General features: G+C 41.9%; 2 protein-coding genes across 2 annotated transcripts; both read left to right on the plus strand.

The window, feature by feature from the left end:
* Positions 1–1,932: 1,932 nt before the first annotated feature.
* On the plus strand, positions 1,933–2,859 carry LOC129674319 (olfactory receptor 13A1). The gene has a single exon (XM_055604244.1). The coding sequence runs from the start codon at positions 1,933–1,935 to the stop codon at positions 2,857–2,859; it is 927 nt and encodes a 308-aa protein (XP_055460219.1).
* Positions 2,860–17,567: 14,708 nt separating this feature from the next.
* Positions 17,568–18,545, plus strand: LOC129674337 (olfactory receptor 6C4-like). Its single transcript, XM_055604287.1, has one exon. The coding sequence runs from the start codon at positions 17,568–17,570 to the stop codon at positions 18,543–18,545; it is 978 nt and encodes a 325-aa protein (XP_055460262.1).
* Positions 18,546–20,707: the final 2,162 nt, after the last annotated feature.

The following is a 20,707-nucleotide window of genomic DNA, read 5'->3' on the forward strand; positions in this document are numbered from 1 at the left end:
GCTCTTCTAGTCGAAAGGGGTTTGTTGAAACTTCTCTTTCTCTGTAAAGGTCCTTCATTCATGTCGGAGGCTTGGTTAGTTCTGCCTTCACTCTGGACCTGAGGAAAAATAATCAGGATCAAACTTTACTGGGTGGTGGGTTTCCTTGGTGCTCCATAACATGTGTGACAGGTGCTCTACTGTTCTTCATGTGCAGTGTAGGGAATGGAGGCGTTTGTCTCCTCCAGATGTAGCCATGGCGACACACTCTGGTTAGTCCGTAGTGAACGCCGTAGAGGAAACACAATGGCTGGGAAGTCACTGTGTAACATTCTAGTGGAGAGCGCAGACACCTGGCACTAGAACATCAGAGCCAGCACTGCTCCTTTTCATCCTGACTCAGTTTCTCACCTGCAGCTTCTCTGTCTCCCTTGCCAATGAACAGCTCACCCTCAGGGCTGTGGTGAGGAGCACATAACGTCACATTTATTTTTCTTGATCCAAATCATACATTAAAAAAAAATGCCATTTGGTCTTTGCTCTCAAACAAAAATGAAATCAGTGAAACAAGAAGATTGTGCTTATTCTATCCATCCAAATGATTGGGGTGTCTTGATGCTCAGGTCCCAGGAAGACACTGAAATTAAGGCCCAGAATGTATGTCAGGCATAGCACTTGGGCAAAAACTACACTTGGGTACTTGGACAGCTTTATAACTAGGCCAACAGCACCTGCATTGGGTTTTAGGATAAGGGCAGATAGAATTCTGAGGGTTCATAAAAGAGGGAGTGCTCCTTTCTTCCTGGGGAGGGGATGTTTGAGAAGAGGAGCAGATGACATATTTGGCTTTTGAGAGAGAGGACCTCCTAGCTGAGGAGGTTATAGGAACTGCCCCCCCAAACCCTGATGTGACCTAGTGCTTTTGCAGAGAGCTGGCTGTGGTCATGGCTGCGACTGTGGCTTTTGCTGTGGCTGTGGCTTTGAGAGTTAAGACATGTAGGAAGAGTCTACAGAGGAGGAAGCTTCCAGAAATATTGTGTGGACTATTCCCTCTGTTGGCAGTGAGGGAGTCACTGAGTTATTAGAAGTTGCTTATAACCTTTCAGAAAAGGCACTATACAGCAAAATCAGAAGCAAAATCATTAGCAAAAGCATTGAGATAAAAACCAATCATGGTCTATCATGCATAGGTTGTTTTGCCTCCAGACGCACACCAATGGCCCTTTGCTAATTTTTGTGCTTTGACTCTTAATGATTGTACAACTTATTTTTACATTTTTCATTGTATTTAGAAAGTATCAGTAAGAGGCTGTCGGTGTTTCACTCTGAAAGTATCCAGCAACACACTGATCTACAATGATAAACCCAACTTAAAGAACATAGGTGGCCTTGGAATTTTCAGTCTTAAATTGTTTTGCTCTGAGATTTTTTTTTTTAAATATTATTTACCCAAGGAAAATGTTCAAATGGAGAACTTGTGTGCGTGTGCGTGTGTGTGTGTGTGTGTGTGTGTGTGTGTGTGTGTTCTGGTGCACTTGTATGTCCATTTACCGATGTGCCTGTGTCCAGATGCAGGTGGAGGCCAGAGGTCATGTGAATATTACGCCGATTCATGTCCTAAGTTAATCAAGTCATGGATGACTGAGTGAATCTTTGATTCAATTTACATTTCTTTGCCTGAGGCTGACCGAGAATTGGTGAGCTTAATCGGTGACTTGCCCTTATCTTTTATGAACTGAATGCTCCCGTTCTTGTTTCTGTAGCAGTGGGGTGTTCCTTATCATGTATGTTATCATTCATTCATGTCACATCGTCAGGGATGAAAGAAACATGCATTGAGCTTTCTTAGGAAACCTTTCACCTCATTTTTTTTTTTTTCTAGCCCTGAAATCTTATGAAAACGTGGCTTTATAATCGCCTAATGGTCTCTGGTAGCCTTCTCAGTCAAGGACGATGGGAAACCAGACACTGGTGACAGAGTTCATCCTTCAGGGCTTCTCTGAGCACCCGCAGTACCAGCTGTTCTTATTTATCTGCTTCCTCTCCCTCTACTCCGTGGCCCTCGCAGGTAATGTCCTTATCATCCTGGCCATCACCTGCCACCCTGGGCTCCACACCCCTATGTACTTTTTCTTGTTCAATCTGGCTACTATGGACATCATCTGTACTTCCTCCATTATGCCCAAGGCCCTGAAGGGTCTGGTGTCAGAGCGGAACCCCATCTCCTACGGCGGCTGCATGGCGCAGCTCTATTTCCTCACATGGGCCGCTTCCTCGGAGTTGCTCCTTCTCACGGTCATGGCCTACGACCGTTACGCAGCCATCTGTCACCCTCTGCACTACAGCACCATGATGAGCAAAGCCTTTTGCAGCGTGCTGGCTACCGGGGTGTGGGCGCTCTGTGCTTTCAACACGGCCGTTCACACAGGACTGATGACTCGCTTGAAGTTCTGCGGCCCCAACGTCGTGACCCATTTCTTCTGCGAGGTGCCTCCCCTGCTGCTTCTCTCCTGTAGCTCGACCTACGTGAACAGCGTCATGATCGTCTTGGCGGACGCCTTTTACGGCGTACTGAACTTCCTGATGACCATTGTGTCCTACGGCTTTATCATCTCCAGCATCCTGAAGATGCGGACTTCGGAAGGGAAGCGGAAAGCCTTCTCCACCTGCTCCTCCCACCTCATCGTGGTGTGCATGTATTACACCGCCGTCTTCTACGCCTACATAAGCCCGGTCTCCAGCTACAGCGCCGAGAAGAGCAAGCTGGCTGGCGTGCTCTACACCATGCTGAGCCCGACACTCAACCCCCTCATCTATACTTTGAGGAACAAGGAGGTCAAGGCAGCTCTCGGGAAGCTTTTCCCTTTCCTCAGAAACTAACGTGCGATTCCCAAAGCTCTTCCGAGCTCACTGTGGACTGGCTCTCCCCGGGGCACAGGAAGGGCTTGCTTGTGTGTGCCCTGAAGGTAATAAGCCAACCTTTTCCACCCACTGCAATGTCCTTGGAGATGACCTCAGGGTTTTAGTGACCCGGGACTGACTGACCGGCGTGTGGTTGAATGTGAGCTCGCACAACTCTCAGTATGAGGAGTGGGGTCTCTGGGTGTGGCCCCACAGTGATACGGTACTTTATTATCAGAGAAGCAAAAATCTCTCTAAGAGGTCAGGGCGTCCATGAGCCTTACAGCTGTATGGAAATGCCCTTCTCTTCTTTGGATGTAGAGCATTTATGTAGAAATCACACTTTGAAAGCGTGAGCTTTGAAAGACTTGAGTGGTACGTATGGACCCCTGGCATTTTGAGGACTGCTTGCCTGGAGAATTGCTTCTTGTGACCTCTGGTTTCCAAGAAACCCACTTCTATTTTTCTTCAGCTTTTCCCTTTCGAGCTCTATATGCCTCAAAGCAATTGTTTGATGTTAATGTGAGTTATTGTTTCTGCTTTTCCCTTTTCCTCTCACTGACATTTGACTTAAGGTGAAATGAATTTTTAGGTTCACCTCTTGTTCTTACCTGTAAAAGCTCCATCTTTGTCACATGATATGTGGCCTATGTACCTAGAAAAACACCCAAGCTTTCTCACCTCTTGAGATGGTCTTTGAATTCTGAGGGTCTGAGCCACTGCCTTGCCCTGGAGTAGGGACAAGTGACATGAATCAGCTGTAATAAAAGCACCGTAAGAAGGTAACGTTATCCTTCCGCTGTTTTTGAATAAACCTGGGAGGACGAATTTGTATCTAATGCAGAGAGATCTTGAGTCTGTCCTTGTGTTAGAAACCCTTGTGGCAAAGTTAATTCTTTTGGTCAGGCTGACAGGAAAAATGTGAATATTTAGTTGTATCTTTGGGAATAAATAAAACCACATATTCATTGATAGATTAGATGGAAGCTAAGAATAGAAGCTGATATTTGATTTAGGAGGGCTGAGCTGTCTTCGGGTCTTCACCCATATCCTCATTATCCTTCGTCTGCAGTAAATTGATTTGGGACCTGAAAGATGACTTGTAAATGACTATGGTCTTTATATGTATATGCAGATTCTTATGGACTAGGTCTAATCTCCATGATGAAAGTATGACCCTCTACTAATATTTTGATGCTTTTGGTTATCTCCAAGACTTTCAAAGACTTTGTCCACAACTACTGATTACTCAATATGATACTAACAGATTTTCAGCATGCCATGAAGAGTATTTATTATTTTTCCACCTTAGTTTCTAATAATTTTTCTAATCTCTATATCTTACAATGGATTTAATGTGTATATATCTGTATATACACACACACACTTAGGAAGCAAGTTCCCCGATTAAACTGGTGTTTAACATGACAAACACAGGCATAAAAGTAGTGCTATATCCCAAGTGCCAAGCAATGTTGGCATTCAAGGTCAGAGAGGAAGTGAGAATGTGGCAAGAGCCTTGACCTCAATTGGCAGAAACATGAAATCAATTTGAACTCAAGTTAACTTCTAAACATAATAAAGGCAAAGGTTAATCTAAGGGTTGATGGCTGGCTAGGCTAATGGGGTTAAATTGTATGGGAACACAACTCTCTGAAATCATCTATTGGAGAGGGGCAACTAGGGTGGGTAGGTGAGAGACCTTATTCAGTGATTATTGAAGCCACAGGTGCATCTCAGACGTCTTGGTAATTTGCTGCTCTTTACAAGAGGCCGAAGGGGAGAGTTCCCTGGAGAGACAGATTCTCAGCTCTCTTTTAATCTGAGTCCTTCCCAGACACCAGTATCATCTTCCTTCAGTCTGGATGTGGTTTTTCTGTTCTGCAAATTCTAACAAGTCCATTTGTGTTCAGATCTCTCTTTGTCCTCCTTGCCCCCTTGGCCCCTAGGTTGGTCTCTGCTTTGTCTTGTTGCTTAAGCTGTTTTCTTTAGCTGTCTGGTGGGATACCCCTATCTCCTTTCCTTGTGTTGCAAGGACATATATGTCTGTTTTCTCCAACAGACCTAACAGCTAAGACTTTTTGTGGATCATTTTATAGGAATCAGTGACAATTTCCTACAGTCAGGAGAGAATCAGTTCTTCTTTCTATGTAGTATTAACCCTTAAAACTAAGGCTCCTGTCACCTAAGGAGCCACAGAGAAGAAGTGACTGTTCTATTCTACCCATTTCTCTGTTTTCTGTCCTTGATGCAATCAAGGTAAACACATCATTTCTCTGACTCATTCTCCAACCACAGGTCCTTATTCTCTTGGTGTTCTTGAAAACTACCACTAAAAATAAGTGTACTATATTAACCCAACATAAATTAATTCGAGTATGATGTTGAAGAACATGCATAGTGTGAAAGAAATATACTAAAATCACAATCTCTCTTATCGTTGCATGGTTTTGTGTTAGTGTATATTAATTGTACTAATTATGGGCTTCACTGTGACATTTTCACACATGCTTGTTACCTATTTGGTCATATCCAACCCTTAATTTATAAACTAGATTTCTGGATGGTAAAATTACTTATTCATGGTTATACTATTTAAGAAATGTATATATATATAAGATATGATTTTTATTTAAATCATCCAATAAAAAATTTTCAGTTTTGAAAGCTAATGTGTATGGCTCTTTAATTGTTACAAGGAAGGAAAAATGCTCTTACATGCCACCCTGGGCCTCTTTTAGTTGCAAAAGGTGAAGTTTCCCTTCTATCACCCCTCCCCTTGCCACAAGCAAAATGCACAGAAAACAGATTTAAGACGTTAATTTATGTAAAGAAACAATAAGAATTTGAGAAGTTAAAGATGGAAGTGGAAGTGAGAAAAAGGCCATGGAGAAAGTGTAAGAGGAAAGGACGGAGACTGGGGGAGTGTGCAGAAAGTGGCAGAAGTGCTGTGACGTGCTGGGGAAATCTAGATTTATAAAAAAGCAAAATATCCATTAACTGGTTTCCTCCTCTAGCAAATTCAGTTCTGAGCCAGCCATCACCATATGAGACATTCAGGTAGTTGGGAGACACTATTTGAGACATAATCCGGGGAGGCAGCCTGGAGGTAGAGAAAGAGGATGGGGGTAATACCTAGTCCGGTGAGTCTGTCTTGCCCAGGCACCAGACATGGGAATGAGGAAGGTTTTTCATACTTCTAGCCACTGCTGGTCACAGCCTTATGAGAAACTCTGAGCACAGGCCCAGAGTAGGGGAACATGCCTTTAATCCCAGCACTTGGGAGGCAAAGGCAGGCAATCTCTTTGAGTTCAAGGCCAGCCTGGTCTACAAAGCAAGTCTGGGACAGCCAGGGCTATACAGAGAAATCTTATTTTGAAAAACCAAGAGGGAGAGAGAGAGAGAGAGAGAGAGAGAGAGAGAGAGAGAAACTCTGTAAGTGGAAACCACCTAAATCTGCTGCCAACTTTTCTAGACTACCAAATATTGTTTACCATTTTAAGTTTACTTTGTTCTGATTATCTTGCTCCCAGGTAAGTGCAGGGCAGATGTGCCAAGAAAATCTTTGAGTCAGAAGCTCCTAGGGAGCTTAATTATTTGAGTCACAACCTCCAGGGTGTAAGGGACCTTCTACAGCAGTAGGTTTCAATATGATCTTTTCAAAAGGTTTCTGGTATCCTTCCTCATATCCTCTTCTTTATGCTTGTCTCCCATCTCCTGCCCATTTATTCTTTCCTGTCCCATTGTTCGTTTTTAACCATTTATACCACAGACTTCCCTCCTTATTACCCTTTACTACATTGCTAATTTCTATGGGTATTCCAAACTAAATGCTTATAACTAAACTTTCAAAACTAACATATACACACAGAGAAAACATGCCGTGTTTGTCTTTCTAGGACTGAGTTACCTCACTCAAGATGAGTGCTTCAAGCTCCATCCATTTCCCTGTGAGTTTCACAATATTATTTTTATCAGCTGAGTAGTATTCCATTATGTTAATGTACCACATTTTTGTTATCCATTCATCAGTCAATGGGCATCTATATTAATTTCTACTGGCTATTGTGAAAGAACAGCAATGAACACTAATAAGAAAGTCTCTTTGTAGTAGGAGACAGATTCCTATATATGCCCAATATTAGTGCATTAGGTAGGATTTCTATTGCTGTGATGAAATGCCATGAACATGACTATGACCATGACCATGGCCATGATCAAAAGCAACTTGAGGAGGAAAGGGTTTATTTCAGCTTACAACTCTCAGGTTATACCTCATCACTGAGGGACATCAGGGCAGGAACTAAGACAGGAATTTGGAGGCAGGAACTGAGGTAGAGAACATGGAAGGATGTTGCTTAAGACCATTCTCTCCATGCTTACTCAGCCTGCTTATCCATCCCAGGACCATCTGTCAAGGAATGGCACACTCACAATGGGCTGGACCGTCCCACATCATCAGTGATTAAGGAAATGCCGCACAACTTGCCACAGGCCAATCTCCTGGAAGCATTTTCTCAGTTGTGATTCCTTCTTCTCAGATAACTTAAGCTTGGGTCGTGCTGAAGTAAATGATTCAGCACAATTCACCCCTTGTCAACATGATGCTCGATTACATCACTATTCAACTGAAAGCCTTTTCTTTCCCTTTTGTCCCGAAGGTGACACATTAATACTAATATCACAATTTGTTTCCTTGCCTGACTTTGATGTGATGGTTTTTGTTCTATCTTATCATAGTTTTGTTGTAGCCTGTTATTTGAGACAAAGCTACGGCCACCTTTGTGTTAAGCTTCCATATGGTTTCTAAGGTGAAATTAAGTTCAAAATTATAAACTTTTCAACTCTGCTTCTGGGAAGTGGTTGTTCATAGTTGACCTTATGATTGACTAGTCTCATAACTCATACTTTGTTATCTATTCACTTGGCTACACTCTGGTTGCACCTCCAGATACTGCTACAAGGTGCAACTAGTATCCCTAGCTAAACTGATGAAACGGCAGGGCTCCCTGGTTCTTCAAGAGGGCTGCACCCAGCAAACACACTGTAAGAGCAGCAGCAGCAGCAGCTCACTAAATTCAGAGCAAGAAACCCAGAGCCAAGTTAGTTGTCTTCAGGACTTTTCCTGGTGAGAGGAAAGCCCCCCTGACTACCAATGACCATAGTTATCACACAGGTCCACATGCCTGAGGTGAGCTGTGGCAATTCCTGAGAAGCTCCACCATTCGGTTGACCATACTCAAAAAGCTGAGGAGGCCTCCTTCAAGAACAACCATCTTCCCGCCAAGGGGATTCTCTCTGCCCCAGGATTCCAGCAGGCACCAGAAATTCTAACAGCCAACACCTGAGACAGCCAGATGGGTAGAGACCAGGGTAAAAGCACAGCCAAGAAAAGGCAAGGAAACGTGGCATCTCCAGAATCTAGTTATCCAGGGGCAAGTGGCCCTGAACACCCTAACATAAGTGAAATTCAAGAAGATGACCTTACATCTATGCTTAGGAAAAGGAAATTGAGGAAACAAATAAAATGCATAAAGAAATAGAGGAAGATAAAGTAAAAAAGAGTATGACAATCTTTAAAGAAATAGAGGAAGATAAAGTCAAACAGAGTATGACCATCTGAAAGGAAATACAGGAAGATGCAGCCAAACAGTTTGTGACCTTCAGAGAGGAAATGATTAAATCACTGAAAGAAATAAAAGAAACAGAAGAATGTTCAAACAAAGAGGTGAAAGAATTGAAGGAAAAAGAGAAAAATACAGTCAGACAAGTGAAGGAAATCAACAAAACAGTTCAAGATCTGAAGATAGAAGTGGAAAAATTAAAGAAAACAAACTGAGGAACTCATGGAAAGGAACAACTTAGGGAAGAAAACAGGAACTACAGAGGTAAGCATAACCAACAGACTACAAGAGATGGGAGAAAGAATCTCAGATGCGGAAGATACAATGGAAGAAACCAATGTATATGTCAAAGAAAATGATAAATCTAAAAAACTCCTGACACAAACCATCCAAGAAATCCAAGACAACATAAAAACATAAAACCTAAGAATAATAGGAATAGAGGGAAAAGAAGATTCCTGTCTCCAAGGCCCAGAAAATATTTTCAACAAAATCATAGAAGAAAACTTCCCTAACTGAAAGGAGAGGCCTATAAGCATACAAGAGGCCCAGAGAACACTTAATAAATTATACCAGAAAAGAAAATACTCCTACCACATAATAATCAAAACAGTAAATACACAGAACAAAGAAAAAATAATAAAAGCTGCAAGGGAAAAAGGCCAAGTAACATATAATGGCAAACCCATCAGAATCACACCTGACTTCTCAACAGAGACTGTGAAAGCCAGAAGGATCTGGACTGATATCATGCAGAACACAAGGGAACACAGATATTAGCCTAGGCTACAGAACCCAGCAAAACTCTCAGTTATCATAGGTGGAGAAAACAAGATATTCAACAACAAATACAAATTTAAACAATACCTACCCACAAATCCAACATTACAGAAGATACTAGAAGAAAAATTACAACCCAGGAAAACTAACTACTTTCAGAAAAACACAGGAAACAAATAACCTCACTACAGCAAACCTAAAAATAGCCAAGCACACCAACACAGTACTACAGCCAACATCAAAATCAAAGGATCTAACAGCCACTGGTCATTAATCTCTCTCAACATCAATGGACTCAACTCTCCAATAAAAAAACACAGACTAACAGAATGGATGTATAAACAAGACCCAACAATCTGTTGCAAACAAGAAACACATCTAAGTCACAAAGATATACATTACCTGAGACTAAAGGGTTGGAAGACAGGTTTCCAATCAAATGGACCCAAGAAGCCAGCAGGAATAGCCATTCTAATAACTAATAAAATACATTTCAACCAAAATTAATCAAAAGAGATGGGGAAGGTCACTTCATACTCATCAAAGGAAAACTCCACCAAGAAGAATTCTGAACATCTATGCCCCAAATAAAAGGGCACCCACATTTGTAAAAGAAACATTAATAAAACTGAAACCACACATAGATCCCCATACATTAATAGTGGGAGATGTCAACATCCCACGCTCAACAAAGGTCAGGTCAACAAAACAGAAATTAAGTAAAGAAACTATGAGTCTAACAGAGGTCATGAATCAAATGGACCTAACAGACATCTACAGAACCTTTCACCCAAACACAAAAGAATTTACCTTCTTCTCAGCACCTCATGGAACCTTCTCCAAAATAGACCATATAGTTGGTCACAAAGCAAGCCTCAACAGATACAAGAAGATTGAAATAATCTCTTGTATCCTATCTGACCACCATGGACTAAAGCTGGACCCAAACAACAACAGGTATAGCAAAAAGCCTACACACACATGGAACTGAACAATTTGTTACTCAATGACAGCTGGGTCAGGGAAGAAATAAAGAAATTAAAGACTTCCTACAATTCAATGAAAATGAAGGCACAACATACCCAAACTTATGGGACACAATGAAAGCAGTGCTAAGAAGAAAGTTCATAGCACTAAGTGCCTTCAAGAAGAAAGTCGAAAAATCTCATTCAAACAACTTAATGGCTCACGTGAAAACCCTAGAAAAAAAAGAAACAGACACATACAAGAGGAGTAGATGGCTAGAAATAATCAAACTCAGGCCTGAAATCAATAAATTAGAAACAAATAAACAATTCGAGGAATCAATGAAACCAAGAGCTGGTTCTTTGAGAAAAGCAACAAGATAGACAAACTCTTAGCCAAACTAACTACAAGGCAAAAAGACACTATCAAAATCAACAAAATCAGAAATGAAAAAGGAGATATAACAACAGACACTGAGGAAATCCAAACAATCATTAGGTTTTACTTCAAAAGTCTATATGCCACAAAATTTGAAAATCTAAGTGAAATGGACAATTTTCTTGATTGATTCCACTTACCAAAGCTGAATCAAGACCAGGAAATTAAATTAAATAATCCTATATGTCTTAAAGAAATAGAAGCTGTCATCAAAAGTCTCCCATCCAAAAAAAGCCCAGGACCAGATGGTTTCAGTGCAGAATTCTACCAGACCTTCAAAGAAGAGCTAACACCAATACTTTTCAGACTATTCCACAAAATAGAAACAGAAGGAACATTACCAAACTCATTCTATGAAGCTACAGTCACCTTGGTACCTAAACCTCACAAAGACCCTACAAAGAAAGGGAATTTCAGGCCAATCTCCCTTATGCAAAAAATACTCAACAAAATACTTGCAAACTGAATCCAAGAACACATCAAAGATATCTTCCACTATGACCAAGTGGCCTTCATCCCAGGTATGCAGAGGTGGTTCAATATATGGAAATCCATCAATGTAATCCACCATATAAACAAACTGAAAGAAAAAAAAAACATGATCATCTCCTTAGATGCTGAAAAAGCATTTGATAAAATCCAACATTCATTTATGTTTAAAGTCCTGTAAAGATCAGGGATACAAAGCACATAACTAGACATAGTAAAGGCAATATACAGCAAGCCTATAACCAACATCAAACTAAATCAATCCCACTGAAATCAGGGACAAGTCAAGGCTTCCCACTCTCTCCATATCTCTTCAGCATAGTTCTTGAAGTCCTTCCTAGAACAATAAGACAATTAAAGGTGATCATGAGGATTCAAATCAGAAAGGAAGAAGTCAAATTATCACTATTTGCACATGATATGATAGCATACATGAGTGACCCCAAAATTCTACCAGGGAACTCCTACAGCTGATAAACACCTTCAGCAAAGTGGCTGGATACAAAGTTAACTCAAAAAATCAGTAGCCTTCCTGTATACAAAAGACAAGTACACTGAGAAAGAAATTAGGGAAACAACACTATTCACAATAGCCACAAAGGACATAAAGTACCTTGCTGTACCTAACCAAGCAAGGCAAAGACTTGTATGAAAGAACTTCCAGTCTCTGAAGAAAAAAATAGAAGATACCAGAAGATGGAAAGATCTCCTATACTCATGGCTTGGTAGGATTAAAAAAGTAAAAATGGCCATCTTACCAAAAGCAATCTACAGATTCAATGCAGTTCCCATCAAATTAAACAATTCTTTACAGACCTTGAAAGAAAAATTCTCAACTTCATATGGAATAACAAAAAACCCAGAATAGCTAAAACAATCTTCTACAGTAAAAGATTTTCTGAAGGTATCTCCATCCCTGATCTCAAGCTGTACTATGGAGCAACAGTAATAAAAACTGCATGGTACTGTCATAGAAACAGTCTGGTGGATCATTGGGATTGAATAGAAGACCCATAAATAAACCCACACACTATGGACACCTGTTTTTGACAAAGATGCCAAAACCATACAATGGAAAAAAAATGGCATCTTCAACAAATGGTGCTGGTCTAACTGGATATCTTCATGTATGAAAATGCAAATAGATACATACTTATCACCCTGCACAAAACTAAAGTCCATGTGGATCAAAGAACTCAACATAAAACCAGACACACTAAACCTGTTAGAAGAAAAAGTGGGGAAGAGCCTTGAACTCATTGGCACAGGAGACAACTTCCTGAACAGAGCACCAACAACACAGGCTCTAAGAGCAACAATCAATAAATGGGACCTCATGAAAATGAATAGCTTCTGTAAAGCAAAGGACACTGTTGTCAGAAAAAAATGACAGCCTACAGACTGGGAAAGGATCTTCACCCTATATCTGACAGAGGGCTAATATCCAGAATATATAAAGAACTCAAGAAGTTAAACAGCAACAAATCAAGTAATCCAATTTAAAAAATGGGGTACAGAGCTAAATAGAGAATTCTCAATAGAGGAATATTGAATGGCAGAGAAACACTTAAAGAAATGCTCAACATCCTTAGCCATCAGGGAAATACAAATCAAAATGACACTGATATTTCACCTTATACCCATCAGAATGGCTAAGATCAAAAACTCAAGTGACAATACATGCTGGAAAGGATGTGGAGAAAGGGGGACCCTCCTCCTTTGCTGGTGGGATTGTAAACTTGTACAACCACTTTGGAAATCAATATGGCGCTTTCTACCAAAATCAAGCTACACCCCTTCTAGGCATATATCGAAAAGATGCTCAAGTATACAACAAGTACATTTGCTGAACCATGTTCGTAGCAGCTTTATTCATAATAGTCAGGAGCTGGAAACAATCCAGATGTCCCTCAGTTGGTGTGGTACATTTACACAATGGAATACGAGTTAGCAATTAAAAACAAGGAAATCATGACATTTGCAGGCAATTGGTGGGATCTGGAAAAGATCATCCTGAGTGAGGTATCCCAGAAGTAGAAAGACATACATGGTATATTCTCATTCATTTGTGGCTATTAGACCTATAATATAGGATAAACATACTAAAATCTGTACACCTAAGGAAGCTAGTCAAGAAGAAGGACCCTGGGTAATGTGATCAATCCTCATTCAGTAAGGCAAACGGGATGGACATCAGAAGAAGGAGAAAACAGAGAACAGAAACAGGAGCCTACCACAGAGGGCCTCTGAAAGACTCTAGCCAGCAGGGTATCAAAGCAGATGCTGAGACTCATAGCCAAATTTTGGACAGAGTGCAGGGAATCTTGTGAAAGAAGAGGGAGAAAGAAAGACTTGGAGAGGACAGGAACTCCACAAGAAGAGCAACAGAACCAAGAAGTCTGGGCACAGGGGTCTTTTTTGAGACTGATACTCCGACCAAGGACCATGCATGGAGATAACCTAGAACCCCTCCACAGATGTAGCCCATGGCAGCTCAGTGTCCAAGTGGGTTTCCAGGTAAGGGGAAAAGGGGCTGTCTCTGACATGAACTCAGTGACCAGCTCTTTGATCCTCTCCCCCTGAGGGGGGAGCAGCCTTACCAGGCCACAGAGGAAGACAATGCAGCCAGTCCTGATTAGACCTGAGAGGTTAGGGGAGGAGGGAAGGGGAGGAGGACCTCCCCATCAGCAGATTTGGGAGGGGCATGGGAGGAGAAGAGGGAGGGAGTGTGAGGTTGGGAGGGGAAGAGGGTAGGGCTTCAGTTGAGATACAAAGTGAATAAACTGTAATTAATAGAAAATAAATAAACTAAAAAGAAGTGTAAAGACACCAGGTGTGGTACACTGAGCACGTACTGGTTGCCCAGCCTCTACAGTGTGCATTCTGCTGTTGCTGGACTGCCTGTACATACTGTGTAAACCAATCCAGTGAACCCCCTTTGTAATATGTGCTTATTCTATTATTTCTTTTCTTTTCCAGAGACTTATATAGTGGTCCAGTGATCCAGTTCTGTGATGCGGCTTTTAACAGACAGATCAAGTTGTGCTATTTAGCTATTCAGTCCTGGCCAGCTTGGCATTTGTTGTGAGTGCCAGGCTGGCTGCAAGCTCATGGCAATCCTCCTGCCTTAGTCCCATGAATGCATGGATTACAGGCACATGCCATGTTGGCTAGTTCCCTTTGACCTTTCAATCCTACCTTAACAATAGTATGCAACTTGGAAATTTATCAGCTTTGGGGGGGGGGGCGGTTATAGGTACTCTACTTTAAAATATTTTCATGAAGACATTGGGGAACTGGTATTATATTTTTTGTAGACAATGATTATACTTACCAATCATATATATCATCAGATATAATAACGCTTTATGCCAATTTACTATTATTATCAAGTGATAGTCCATTCACAGAGATGTTAAATTACCAATCATGAGGGATCCCAGGGTGGCACAGGTCTGTGGATGGCTTCGTTCCCCCTACTAATGATACTCGGTGTCCCTTGGTGCCCCCCGCCTGGACTTGGTGGGCCCTGATTAGTCTCAAGAGACAGCCCGATGCTAAACATATGTTGGGACAAATTCACATCCCTTTCATTTCTGTCCTGGTGGTGTAAGTATTCGCGTCAGTCTGGGAACATGTACGTGCTGGGTGGCGGTGGGTGGTAGGAGTAGCAAATTCGGTGTTTGGGAAGCATTCCAGAGAAATAGTATTTATGAAGAAAATATCTATGTAGGTCGTGTTGAGAGAAGAGTCTCTTGCTTTCTTCCCTGACTGTAGTGTGTCCCTAACAGTAGGGTTGCTTGCTGATGCTGGTACAAGCAACGTGGCAACGTGAGGATCTGGAGGGTCACAAAAGCTTTTTTTGTTTGTTTGTTTGTTGTTGTTGTTTGTTTTTTTGGAATTCCAGATGAATTCTCTTGCTAGTTCCCAGAGAACAATAAGGAAATAAGTGTTCTGTTTTCCCATGGTGTCACCATGCAAGATTTCCACTGAGGTGGAAGTTCGGTTTCATGCAGTTCTTGGGCTGTTAATTGGTTGTAGAAGAGAAACTGGCAGATGTCACAGGGTTCGATTTATCTCTGGAATGATTATGAACACCTAGAATATAAGTGCTTATTTACTTACATTTTAGCTGCCCAGACCTATGTGTTGATTTTTTTTCCTGAGAGTGAAAATAGCAGAAGGCAGAGTTCTGGTTGCTGTGAGCTGCTTGTGGCAAAGGTGTGGCCTCCGTGTGAATGGGGTGTCTTGCCGTTTGTTTGCTAAAAATGACAGTGGTGTTTTCCTTCAATGTGGTTTTACTGCAGCTCTGATAAAGAGACTGGGAGTATCTGGCTGTTTTAGTCAGCTAGGTCTGAGATCTGAGGTGGAGTCTAGTTGACCAGAGTGACAAAGACTCATATACGAGGAAAGAATATTTATCCATTAGAGGGAAAGAATATTTATCCATTAACAGGAATTAGGAGAAAGGATGAATCAGAATCATCACTCGAGTTAAGTAATGAAATCTTTTTCTTCTATGTTAAGCATTTGTGTGTGTGTGTGTGTGTGTGTGTGTGTGTGTGTCTGGAGTACATCCATAGGTGTCATTTATCGGGCATTATTCACTTTTATTTTTGAGAATGAGTCTTTTATTGGTCTAGAACTTCACAAATAGGCTCTGCTGACCGGCCAGCAAACCCCAGAGATCTGCCTATCTTCAACTGTTCAGCGATTTCAAGAGCTCTTCTTCTCCTTTTTCTCCTCCCCTTCTCCTTCTTATTCTCCTCCCCTTCTTCTCCTCTTCCTCCTCCTTTTCTTCCTTCTCCTTCTTCAATTTGGATTATGGGTAATCAAACTCAAATGGTATACTGAGCTATCTCTCAAATTTGGGTATTCTTTTGTCCCATTCTTTTCTTTGTATGTGTGTGTGTGTGTGTGTGTGTGTGTGTGTGTGTGTGTTATATTTGTGCATGTGGGGGTATGTTCATGTGTGAGTGTGTATGCATGTGTGCAGGCATGTGTTTGTGCTTGCATGCACACACTCACATGCTAAGCACATGTGCGCATGTAGAAACCAGAGGTTGATTTTGGATACCATTATTTCTCACTTTCTACCATACTTCGTGAGCTAGAGTCTCTTCCTGAATGGAGCTTATGGTTTCAACTAGACTGGCCTAGCCTAGCCAGTGGGCATCTGGGATCTGCTTGCCTTTGCTCCCCTCCAATGCTGGAGTCTCAGAGCACTTTACCACTCCTGGCTTTTTACATGGGTGCTGGGAGTCTGAACTCACACTTGGATGGCAAGCATTTTACCTGCTGACCCATTTTGCCAGCCTCCTGGACATTTTTATAATATCTGGACTAAGAAGATCAGTTGATAGAATTTCTCCCTGGACTGAGCATCAAGCACAGGACGGAGGGGAAACGCTTCTCTATCACTGTCTATTTGGGGCGCTTGATGAAAGCAGCCAGACATGAGCCCTGAACAAGTCAAGTAGGGCTCATTACATGGCTCTCCTGATCTAATTCCCTTCATAGGACTGAAGATGGCACTTCGGGACGACAGGACTTTTTGCTGATAAGAATACAGCCAAACATGGAAACAAATGCTAAGGTATGATGAAGGAACACACGTCGTGGGATGAACAGGTTCTATGACTTAACAGGCTTTGAAACTTTGTTTTCGTTTTATGTATGTTCAGTATTTTGCTTGCATGCGTGTATACATACAGCCTGCATGCCTGGTGCCCTCAGAGGTCAGAAGAGAGAGCCGGGATCCTTAGAACTGGAGTTAGAAGGTTGTCCTGTGTGTTCCGGAAACTGACCCCAGGCCCTCTGCACAAACCACAAATGCCCTCAGCTGCCGAGCTGTAGCTCTGGTGCCTATGGCTTAACTTTTGGTTTGTCTGGCTTCTTTGGTTTTCTTTTGTCTTGCGGTGGTGGCAATTAGAACCATAGCTTCACACACGTTACATAGGTGCACTACGTCTGAGCTACACCCCCACGTTCAGGTTGATTTTTAAGTTGTAATTTTTCCTTTGCAACATTTACCCGTGCCTGTATGACATGGATGCACTTTTACCAGAAATGTGTACCGTGGCACGAAGTGGTAAAAGAGTATAACCTTGTTCTAAGTAGGCAGTAAACCACATGGGAAAACGACCAACACTGTTGAACGATCTTATCCCTAATGAAGGTTTGCAGCGCAGTTCTTCTATAGCTGGTATTTTAAGGTACATGTAATATAAAGACGATACTAGTAATAATCACCCATTAACAACAAAATAACATTGAATTCGTGGGTAAAAAAGTCTGATCGCCTTCCCACGGCATTTACAGTTTTAGGAACATACTGTTCTCCACCATCAGTCCTGGTTCTGCAAAGTCCCTCAGTGACAGACTGAAGACATGGAAATGCTGAGGACAGAGGAAACGAGGAATGGGACGGCTGTCCAGGAGTTTATCCTGGAGGGCTTCCCCGCGGCGGAGCACCTGGGGATCCTCCTCTTCCTAGTGCACCTGCTGGCCTACGTGGCTTCCCTCCTGGGCAACATGCTCATAATCAGCATCACCTGTGAGGACCGCCGCTTACAGACGCCCATGTACTTCTTCCTCAGCAGCTTCTCCTTCGTGGAGTGTTGTTTCATAACGACCGTCATTCCCCAGCTGCTCGCCATCTTTCTGTCAGGGAGGCAAGCAATTTCCTTTGCGGCCTGCTTCATACAAGCCTTTGTCTTTCTCTTCCTGGGGGCGACTGTTTTTTTCCTGATGGCTGTGCTCTCCCTGGACCGGTACCTGGCCATCTGCAAACCTCTGCATTATCCCACCATCATGAGCCCAAGGGCCTGCTTCTTTCTCGTCGCCGTCTGTTTAGTTTTGGGATTCCTCTTCATGGTCGGCCCGGTCGTGATGCTCTCCCAGTCGCTTTACTGTGGCCCCAATGTTATTCCTCACTTTTTCTGTGATTTTGGACCACTGGCAAATCTCTCCTGTTCAGAGACCAGGCCTATTGAAACGCTGTTCTTTAACCTTGCTTTGATTGTGCTCTTCACATCCCTTCTTATAGCCATCTTTGCGTACAGCAAAATAGTAGTCACAATAGTGCGCCTCCCTTCCGCCAGGGAGCGACAGCGAGCCTTCTCCACCTGTTCCTCTCATCTCATCGTCCTCTCTCTCATGTACGGCAGCTGTGTGTTCATATACATGAAGCCAAAGCAGACAAGCAGGCTGGACACCAACAGAGAAGCTGCTCTTGTGAACACGGTAGTGACCCCCCTTCTCAACCCCGCCATCTACACACTGCGGAACAAGCAGGTCCACCAGGCTCTGAGGGATGTAATGTCCAGGGTGAAATTACACAGGAGGAGGAATGCACCTTCCCTTTAGTCTAACTCCATCTTCATTTAAATGTTCTTCGTGAATCACCGGGTGTGCCATCTCATCAAATTCTGCTAGTTTGTTTAGAACGTTGGCTGATGTAGCCAGTAATTCCATCTGAAGTCATTAATAGCCCTGTGATGAAAAATCTTTTTATATGTGCTTTGGTGGAAATTAAAACCAAAGCTTCGTATGTAATATGTATGTATCACATATGTGTTATACTCTCAAGGAAGTGTCTCAAATCATCCATGAATATATTCCATGTGAATTTATTTATTTATTTATTTGGGCCTCATAATTCATGGTTTCACATATCCTCTCGTAACGATGGAGAAACAAAGAGAGACTATGAGTATAGAGTTGGGAACGGAGAATTAAATTAATGCGTACCAAGAAAAATTTATTTATTCGATGACAGATTTATGTGATCATCATACCAAAATTTGGATGACCCATAAACAGTAACTGTCACGATATTAATAAATTGCTTAACGCCACCCACTACAACTATTACCCATAAAGAATATTTGCATATCAGCAGACATCATTACACCTCAGGTTTTCACTAAGATGAAAAGCATTGAAATAAAAAGTCCTCATTGCCTTCATTCATTTGCCACGCCGAATTCAGTCTGAACCCCTAAAACTGAAGGGCCAACAAAAGGCCAGCAGAACTGTGAATCGTAAAGCAGACTGGAGTTGTTACATTGGTTACCATGCTGGGGAAATGCAAATAACTCAGGAAAAATTATGTCAGAGGGGACAGAAGACGAACTGTAATGATAATGCTTTGGGGAATGACTTTATGGATAAGGTCAGGCACCCATCTTGGCACTAAGGCAAAATGAACCTGTTGAGCAATCATGTGTCATGAAACAAACTGAACAGAGAACAAGGCAGGAAACTACCCTTGTCCTGAGTAGCTTTGTTATTAAATTGACCCTCGGTTGAAGAACTGCCTTTATCAGGTGGCCTGTGAGAGTGTCTGTTGGGCATTTCCTTGACTGGTGACTGAAGTGGGAGGGCCCAGCGCACATGGGCACTGCTGTCCTTGTCTTCAGGCAGGTGGCCCTGTGCTGTATGGGAAAGGCAGCTGACCATGAGCATGGGAGTAAGCCAACAAGACACATCCCTCTGCCATTTCTACTTCAAGCTCCTGCCTTGGGTTCCTTCCCTGGCTTCCCTCAATGATGAACCTGGAAGCCAAATAAACCCTTTTCCTCCCCAACTTGCCTTTGCCCATGGGGTTTATCCCAGCAACAGAGAGCTAAGCAGGACACCTATATATAAAAGAAAGGACAAATTGAAACAGTTGCCAAGACCACAGAGGTAAATCCAGCTTTACAATAACGACAGAGTGTAAATAGATTAAGATTAAAGAACAATGCCTCTACTATAAATTGATTATAGCATAAAATTTAAGAACATAGAGACTGTCTTAAGTTCAAAACTGCAAAATTTCAAGAAAATAGCTAACGATACTGAAATAACACTGCTCCAAGATGACTGGTGAATGACACAATCAAGACACAGTAATGGTTCATGTATGTTTACACAATGGTAGAGTTAAAGCAAAGGAAAAACTGGAATCACTAGCAAGCGGATAAACAGCACACATCTGTAGTTGGAAGTTCTAACATCATTGCTTCAATTGTTTATTCTATTTTATTTTTGGCCTTTCTAAAATAGGGTTTCTCTCTGTAGCGCTGCCTATCCTGGAACTCTCTTTGTAGACCAAGAGGGACTGCAACTCATAGACATCCTCCTGCCTCTGCCTCTTGAGTGCTGGGATCAGAGGAGTGTGCCACCACAACCGGCTCATTACTTCAGTTATTAAAAGAGAATAATAATGGTGAATGTTCAGATTTATGTAAGTCCATCAGTGAACAAACTGGGTCTGACTAATTTGCAGATTCTTTTTGTTTTTTTGTTTGTTTGTTTGTTTGTTTTGCATTTTCAGGATACACATTGCTTTCATGGGCACATGGGAACTTTATCATGACAGAATTTTTATTGGGCTGTAACCTCAATTTTAAAACTCTTTAGAGGAATGGAAATATAGGATATGTTCTTTAGCCACAGAGTAAATGAGAAAGAATAACAAAAAATAGCAATAAATTATCTAAGAGAGCTTAACATCTGGCTGTAAAGAACTCATTGTAAATAAT

The sequence above is a fragment of the Psammomys obesus genome, unplaced genomic scaffold (genome assembly GCF_907164565.1).
Source record: "Psammomys obesus unplaced genomic scaffold, mPsaObe1.curated_primary_1811, whole genome shotgun sequence".
Classification (NCBI taxonomy): domain Eukaryota; kingdom Metazoa; phylum Chordata; class Mammalia; order Rodentia; family Muridae; genus Psammomys; species Psammomys obesus.

Coding starts and splice junctions, on each gene's coding strand:
- LOC129674337 (XM_055604287.1), top strand. CDS start 17,568: ATGGAAATGCTGAGGACAGAGGAAACGAGGAATGGGACGGCTGTCCAG.
- LOC129674319 (XM_055604244.1), top strand. CDS start 1,933: ATGGGAAACCAGACACTGGTGACAGAGTTCATCCTTCAGGGCTTCTCT.